We start from the raw sequence: 8,942 nt of genomic DNA, 5'->3' as shown, positions 1-8,942 counted from the left end.
GTTAGTTTCAAGGTTCTATGGCAACAGTTGACAATTAGAGATGAACCCTGGTGGGAAACAATGAGGGATAAATCATAGCACAGACAAATCCCTCACCTGTGATGTGTTGGCAGAGGAATTACTATTTGCTTGCTGTTGATGAATTTGTGCAAGCTGCTGTTTCTGCATTAGTGCCAGTTGCTGTTGATGTTGCTGGTATTGTTCGGCTGTAAATGCTGAACAAAATATAAAACGAGAAAATACTGTATCAAAATATGTAAGTGCTGTGTATATATACACACATGTACTTAATAAACCTAAAACCCCCCCAAAAACCACCACAGCAAGTTCCTAAGAGCCTTAATGAACATTTATGTCAAAAAGGTTGACATATTCCCAAAAACTTTTGTTCAAAATACACCTTATCTTTTTTATTGACTTTATATAGACTTTAACAAGGGAGGGGGAGAAATGAACCAAAATGCAACCAAGCTTACCAAAAACTCTTTAAAGAAAGGTTAAAAAGAAAGAATAGGTAGAAAGGGCATCACAGTTTTCACTTTGTGAAACTACAGTATCTGCACTATTAGAGAAATAGGTTTATATGCCAAATTTGGCAACTGCAATGCAGCCCTCACTGACAGCACTCTGAAGGCACCAAGGGCCTACAATTAAGATGTTTCAATTGAAAACTTCAAGTTAGGCACGATCACAACTGTGCAGGCTATGGCTGCACAGTGGTTTTTTTTTGTTTGTAACTACACACATACAAGTAACTCCATCCATACCAGATTTCACAGGTCTACACCCTTCTCTAAAATCTTTGAGAGATGACTCAGTATAAGAGCATCACAAATCAAGCATAATTTTAACCATTTATAATCCACAAGTATAAAACTGACAAAGTGTTAGTCATACAGATTAACAAGGGGATGCCCAATGGTGCAGCAGAATTGCTATTTCATTGACTAATTTCAGTGCAATAATTTTTTGATTTTTTTTTAGTTTACATTTTCAAAAGAAAATGAAATCTCAGATTTTAATTTACAAATGGAATCAAGGTTAGGGTGTGAATGCCCTTGTAAAGGATACACCTTTCAGATTTTCCTTCAATTTTATATTCAGATTGTACAGATGTTCCCAAATATGTGCTGTAAATAGTACTCATACTTCAAGAATGCAGTGCAAGTCACAATTTTGGGGAAGTTCACTACTGCTCGGCAATGAATCACTACCACACTTAAATCCTGTTCTCAAATTGAAATTTTAAAGAATCTTTTGTTAATTTACTACTTCAGGCTTGCTTGCCTGAAGAAAATACATTTGCATCAAAACTGTAGTAACGTCCTGCTCCTGGATACAGCAGTATCCTGCAGACTAATTATACCTTATGTATAAACTTGAATAACAAGTCAGTATAAATGGCTGCTAACCATAATATTTGGAAGCATCAGAGCAAACATTGCTGAGCATGCATTTTCCTGGTGTATTTGTCTTTTTTTGGTGTTTAAATATTGTTCAAACTACTTCTACTATATATTAGAAATTGCACTGATATTATTACCAGCACTTTCCTATCTGAACACTTGAAGCTATAAAATTTTATTCAGCTGTTACATTCACATTACCTTTTTAAAGTAACATCTTTGAGCAAGGAGGCAAGGAGGGAGCACTTACTTATATTGTCATAAGCAACAAATTACTTCCAAATACTTTTACAGTTAAATATCACTGCAATATTTTAAAATTATTCCTAGGGGAATAGCTCAAAAATAGTAATATCACTCATAGATGTCCTTACTAAAACAGAAACCCCAAACCAAACAAACTAGAATTCATTGACCAAATACTCAAGAGGATGACTGTTTAATTTATGTATAAAAAATAAAATTTACAAGTTCCTTTAGATTTTTTTTTAAGCTGCCATCCAACACAAGTTAGAGCAAGAAAGCTTGAGCACACAAAGATTAGCATGTGGAAAGCTGAGCAGCAGTAACAGAGGGAGGAAAATGGATATGCTGTTCTAGTACTGAGAGACACATAATTTGTTGTTTTTTCATACCCTGAAATTTAGAATCAATATATGCTTAGCCAACACAGTGCCAATGATATTGAAGGTTCCATTTATTTACTTATGGTGTGATTTACTGGGGTATCCTGTGAAGGGACAGGAGTTGGACTTGATGATACTGACGGGTCCCTTCCAACTCAGTATATGCTATGATTCTATGAACAAGGTACTTTATTCTGTAGTATAGCACTGTAAATATATTGCTTAGGAATAGATTGCATGAGTGAAGACAACACACAGAATGATGAAGAAGAAAAAGGGCAAAAGAGGATATGTGGTACCACTATCCTTGACTATGATTGAAACTCCCACCACTGTAATCACCTTACTTGTGCCTATTTAAGTAAAATTTATTAATAGCTCATTTCAGTTTTCAAGTCCTAAGTGTATTTAAGATTCTAGTTATAAAACACAGTTGAGGTAAACGCAGTCACCCTGTGTTGGTTTAACCACCTCCAAAATACTGCTTTCTTTTGCAACAACAGCAAATGAAGCTTGCAGAGACAAGGTGTGTTTGTTTAGGAAAGACTATGCTAAAGAATGAATGGCTGGAAGCACTCTCCCTTCTTTCCAGAAGCGACATTTAGAGAAGCTGTATTTTTGAAATTGTGTATCAGTTAAATTCTTTTTAAGCAGCCTGTGATCCTTAGAGCTTCCCACCACTCCAGAAAGTTACACAGCTGTCAAAGGAAACAAGTGACAGAAGAACCCCACTACTACCATCACCCTCATCTATATTCCAACTGCTTCTCCTCCACTTAGAATACCACCTCGAAAATACACTCAAGAACAACTTATTTCAGTTTTTTCCAATTTAGGCTAAATGTTCCGCAACGTTTTTTTCTGCTTCCTTTATTAAAAGTAAAAGTCTACCAGACATTGCAAAATACTATTTACAACACTATCAGAGATTTACTACGAAATTCTGAATCAGTTGCATCCAGGTTAGAAACACAACACTGCTCATATAGGACTGCTCCAAGCTGCAGCCTCCTAAAATAATCTGATTGATATTCCTTTTCCATTCCACACCATAGACAGATATGCTAATGTACTAGAACAGGTTATAGATTGTAATTACATAAGCCAGGTCTTCCCTCTCCATATTAAAGAAACACTATATTGAAGATTTTAATGAAAACATTACTGCTACTGCAAACTATCCAAATAAAAAATTCTTCTTAAGACCTGCAAACTATGACAGCATACCTTACTCCTGTTAAAAGCCACCATCATGTATTTTGTTAACACTACTACTGGGTTTCTTCCCCTCCTGCTCTCAGACTACAGTCCACATGACATTTCAGTTGAAAGAATAACCATATTCGTTGTGAGATATAAGTTGCTTCTGAAAACTATCATTTCCCTGCATGAAAAAAAAACCCATTTGTGTGTAGTTTACATGAAAAGTACTTTCACCTATTTTACCTTGCACATTCATTTCCTGTGGCACCCAACTGTGACTGGAACTGGGGGAATCACACATATGTTCAGCACAGTGAAGCCATGGGTGTACTGACTAACTGCCTCTGCAGGCACAATCCTGAGCTTCTCAAAGAACAAGTCTGTGTTCAGCTGTCTGTTTTTTAAGAGAAGCAATTCAAATGGAATGCGTTGCTGCATAAAAATGGAGCTGCTATTAACATGTTACACGGTTTGCAGAGAATACTTTCTGTTTACCTGCAATGCAGCATTGATGCAATTGGATGGGTGCCAAATTCAGCATCTTGCTAACATCACTTCAGCTAAAAAACAGTGAGTGTCCCTAAGAACCTCCTTCTACAAATTTTATTCTCTCCTCTCATTTTTTTTCTAAGAAAGAGAAAGGACGCAGCTGAAAACCATTCATGTTTGTCAAAAGAAAAATAGTACATGTAGATGTAGTAGCAAAAATGAATGTCGTTTTCTTTTTGTCATACACTGCTCTTCATCTGCCTGGAAAAAAATGAGCAGGCAAGCAGCAAGCCTCTCAGACCTTTCCTAAACTCTTAAATCAGTAACCACATTTCTGGTATCTCAGAAGAGTATTGCTACACGACACTACACAAAGTTACATATTCCTCACATTACCGGAGATCTTCAAGGCTTTGAAAAACATTAGTAAAGCAGCAAAAAGCCAAACAAAGGTTGAGGCTTAAAAAAGTGACAAAACACAACATTCAATGGTTAAAGATGACACATGAGCTTTTAAGACAGGCCTTTGCTTCAGCAGCCCCAAACAGGGATGCAGTGCTTACAGACACTTCTCAAACAGCATGCTCAGACCTCAGTGGTCATGGTTCCATCACACAGTAATGACTATTTAAAAGCACAGGATTTACAAAATTAAACAGTGACAAAACACCCAGTTTCATTCACTACACAGAATCACTACAGAGTGATGGGTAAAGGTAGAAATCTGAACCATTGCTATTAATACTCAATAAAGGAGAACATTACCATTTCAGAATACCTCAACTGCCTTTCACAGGTAACAGCTGTACCTCACCACAAAACTTCTACATATTTTCCAAGACACTTTCAGTAATTTATGCAAGTCACTTGACTCTGAAGTGAACCTAGCCCAACTGCTTTTCTAACCTTAAACATGAGAGATCCTTAAGCCATAACTCTGCCTGGAGTTATTCACATCTCAAGATGGTTATCAGAAGATGGGCAGCTCAAGCTTTACCAAGAGACTTGGCTATATGAATGCTTCTTGTTTGTAGCACACTGCATCAAGTTGTAACATTTCAGTTGAGATAACCTTCAGATTTGAAGTCAGCACAAGACGTTTTGCTGTTATCCTGTTCATTTAACAGCTTGGGACAACACATGCACACCTATTCTGCAACTGTACTGGTGCTATACTTTGGCAGCAAGGAAATGTTTTCTGACTCACAGACTGCAAAAAGGAATGGAAGGTAGAAGAAAAAGCTTCAGGAGTTTTCAGCTATGAGTACAAGGAAAGAAACACTGTACATTCCTGATACTGACTGACAGAATAAATGACTACTCAGTATCTCCTTAATGACAGCAACAAATCTTGTTTTCTCAAAAACTGAGCTATTGCACACTGCACTATGAATGTGTTTTCCTACAATCATTTAGATAAGTATTTGTACTCGCTGAGATAATTACATATCTACTTTTTGCTCAACCTAAGCCACTGAATATAATTTTTCAATTGCATGATTCTGTTTACGTATCAACCAAATCGTGTAGGATGGTGATACTCAGCAAGTGTTGCTTTCAGGAGCACAGAGTTACTGTGATACTGTAAATAGACTTTTCAAAGATCTATAGTTCGCAGCAGTTTCATACTGCAGCATAAAACTATTCCAACAGTGCTCACTGGTTGTACCACAGCATTTAACACGTACTAGCCTTACAATGCTGTAGCTTACATTTAGCTTCTCTGAAAACTCAAGCCCTTCCCAGAAGTGGCCAAAACCAGTGACAAGTGTCTGTGAGGGGGATGGCTGTGCAATCTATATGAACAGATGGGTCTTTGTATGATAAACAGCCACAGCCTCCCCTCCCAACTACTGCTCCAAGTTTTACTGTGAGGTCACTCACTTGCTGCTACTCTGCTTCCCTCCAGTAGGAAACTACAGACTTTGAAAAAATTGACCACAATAACCATTTTCCTAAAAACCCCAGGGAGCATACCCTGGAAAGCAGAAAATGCATGGGCAAGCTCCTGGCCCCTCTATTGGCATTCCTTTTCATACCCTGAATGGAAGATGCTCGCTAGATTTGCCAGGCAAACTGAGCAAGCTTTGTGCAGTAAACACAATGACCTATTTAGGTAAGCTTTTTTTAAAATTAAGTTAAAAAAAATTTTAATAGAGAGACTCAAAACAGCATAATTAAACCTTTCTGCAAGTGTTTCAGTCCTGTTAAACATCTTAAGAATTAGATATTTAAATTATAGTAGCTTAAAAGCTGTTTCATAACAAGTGAAGTATATGTTCTCCTGAGCAGAAATGGTATTTCAGTGGGAAAACTGAAGCATTAAGACTACATTAGGTCCAAAGAACCTCTCTAATCCATTTAGAATACTACATTCCCTGATCCTTTCAGTGGAGGTGATAACCATTAAAAAGGCAGATTTGATCAGGTAATAGAAGAAAGATCACTTAAATAAAGCTTTCAAACTTTTTCAGAAATTCCATAAACTACAGAACTACTAATGTGTGCGGAAAGATGACATATCATGTTAAACTATTTTCTCAAGGGAAATACATGAGAGCATCACACCCCTGCTGTGTAAGACAGCAATTAGTGGTTACTAATGCCAAAGTGCATGCAAAGCAAACAACAATCACAATGCTAAGTAATCCAGAACATCACATTTTTAAATCTCTATCTTGTGGGAGATGTTATGTGGCTTACACTGCCTGGTTAAAGATTTTCTACTGTATAGCAAGTTCTCACCAGTGAATTCAGAAGATTGGAGAGACTTAGAGCCATCAGTGTGATTTACTATTTGATGCACCAGGCCCAAAGACGTTTCACTTTCTGAAAAGAAGTTCAAGATTGGTTTTACTTAAATATGGCATTATTAGACACTATGAGAACATGAATCATTATGCCCTTGATTATTACTACAACAGCCTTTTACTTCAGCCCAACAGAACTAAAATGTGAAACTCCTAACAACAGAACTGTAGAAATTATAAACTAGATGTAAGGTCTATATATGCACTCCCTACTTGGTAGCAGAAGACAGGCAGAAAAGAATTACTATGGATTTTTTTACTAGCCATTGAATGAAAGCTAGAAAACTTGCTATGCACATATTTTTCTGCCCATTATTCTTAAAATAGGCTTCCACTAAAGTCACATGCCAATTGGGGTACAGAGTTTCCCGTGTAGTTACAAATGTGGCCATCCTAGCATGGGATGCAAAATGTAACAGTTCCACAAGGCCAGAGACCCACCACTTTGAAACAAAGTTTTGCTCCAACTGAATTAATACTGAATGCAAAAATATAGTAAGACTACAAAGTCTTGAATTCTCCAGAAATGCTCAGGTGTTTTAGAAAGTATTGACTCTTCTCCAACCCACAGTGACATTTTCCAGACTAAAGAGGCTTCTCCTTTTAATATTTCCTCCTTCAACTAAGCTTAGGATAGGCTGTAAGCATCTGTTACTTTCAAGGCCATTGCTTTTCAATTAGGATCTGAACAGCTCAGCAACAGACAGGCCAAGAGTGTTGAATTCCAATGATAATTGGGAGCAGCCAATACAAATTTCAGTATTTTTTATCAAGTTTATCCTGTAACGTGAAAGAAGCACTTCAAAAAATGGAAAACAGTAACAGAGAGAGCAGTGTTGAGAGTATTACAGATACAATGGTTAAATAAAAACATCTCAACACAGCCAGTGATGGCATGAAAGCCATGCAAAGGCAGGACAAGTCCTTCTACATTGTTACAAGGAATCGCCACAAGGATTGAGGAGCTTCTTCCTGCTTCTTTCTGGGAAAGGATTGTCTAAAATCCAGTGTCAGGTATGACACTTTAATGACAACATGAGAAAACAATATAGAAGCATAAAATGATTTGGGTTGGAATGGACCTTAAAGATCATCTAGTTTCAAACCCTCTGCCATGGGCACAGAGACCTTCCACTAGAGCAGGCTCAAAGCCCCATCCAGCCTGGCCTTGACCACTTCCAGGGATGGGGCACCCAGAACTTCTCTGGGCAACCTCTTCCAGTGCCTCACCACCCTCACAGTAAAGAATTTCTTCCTAATATCTAAGCCAAACCTACTCTCTTTCAGTTTGAATCCATTTCCCCTTGTCCTGTCACTACATGCTCCAGTAAAAAGTCCCTCTCCACATCTTTCTTGTAGGGTCCCTCCAAATACTAGAAGGTCCCAATCAGGTCACCCCAAAGCCTTTTCTTTTCCAGGCTGAACAAGTACATATCCATCAAAAACATTACATATTTGGGAAATAGAGGCACAGCTCACTACTCTGCCAGATCTCCAAGCATACAAAACTGCTTTTAAAAAGCAGATTAAGAGGTCTAAAAAAAGAATGCAAATTTACTGGGAAAAATGTTACTTCTATGGAATTCCCACAATAGAAGTTACTGAATAGCAACACACAATTTGCACCACATCATGTAAATATCTAGTTCACAAGAAAATACAAGGCATTTGACTGTATTCTGGATACCCACAGCTTTTCATATATAGTAGTCAACAATCCCAAACATCAACACTAGCAATATTCAGTAAGGCTTCTCCACAAAGAGTGATTTACCAAGTCAGTGAGCAGGATGAAGTTAACTGCCAGCCTCTTTAGCCTTGCCAGCTTTTAGACACTGTTTTCAATGTGATCCAGCTTCTGGGTGATGAACACAATAAAAAACAGAATGCAAAACTGTTGCCTGCTCTTACTGTAAAGCCTGGGAACCAGTGCTCTAATATTTCATTAGTGATAGGTAATCTCTGGTCTGCTTCCTAAACACAAGGCTGAAACGGAATGTACATGCTGTGCAGCTTTAAGTGTCTCTAACTTTTGTTTATGAGGCACAAGCATTCAAAAACGTGAATGCAACATAATTAATAGAAAGTCTCCAGCAGAAAGCACAGTCTCTGAAGCGATGAAGTTCAAAGACTACTATTTGCCTGGCAGAACCAAATCTATCTAACTGGGGACACAAACACTTGAGATCAATACTCATGCCTAACTGTACACTCCATCTCTGAAGATCATCACTGAGAAACTTGACATTGCCAGCAATACGGGCTCCTTTTCCTGCTGAACAAGTTAATTTTCCACAAAAATAATGCTTTAATGTTCTTCCTTCCTTTTTAGTGGTGTTCTGCATAACATGTGTCAAGACCTTTCAATCAGCTCTTTTTGTAAGAGGGCAATGGATACTTTTTCATAA

The 8,942-nt window shown here is 37.7% G+C and overlaps 1 protein-coding gene across 5 annotated transcripts in view; it reads right to left on the bottom strand.

Moving 5' to 3' along the window:
- The window catches only part of EPC1 (enhancer of polycomb 1), a 64,076-nt gene that overhangs the window by 3,620 nt on the left and 51,514 nt on the right, over positions 1–8,942 (bottom strand). For 2 of the 5 annotated variants that reach the window (XM_085050378.1, XM_085050374.1), the window contains 3 exons: positions 6,470–6,553; positions 97–215; positions 1–15 (listed from right to left, as the gene is read on the bottom strand). The exon at positions 1–15 is cut by the window's left edge and continues 72 nt beyond it. In XM_085050378.1, coding sequence (XP_084906504.1) covers positions 1–15; positions 97–215; positions 6,470–6,553 — 218 coding nt within the window. The remainder of the gene's footprint in view (positions 16–96; positions 216–6,469; positions 6,554–8,942) is intronic. The other 3 variants (XM_085050376.1, XM_085050375.1, XM_085050377.1) reach the window with 3 other exon arrangements.

This window comes from Lichenostomus cassidix, chromosome 2 (assembly GCF_008360975.1).
Source record: "Lichenostomus cassidix isolate B80296 chromosome 2, HeHo_3.0, whole genome shotgun sequence".
Classification (NCBI taxonomy): Eukaryota; Metazoa; Chordata; class Aves; order Passeriformes; family Meliphagidae; genus Lichenostomus; species Lichenostomus cassidix.
Note: the sequence above shows the minus strand (reverse complement) of the source record. Positions and strands in the feature narration are given on the sequence as shown.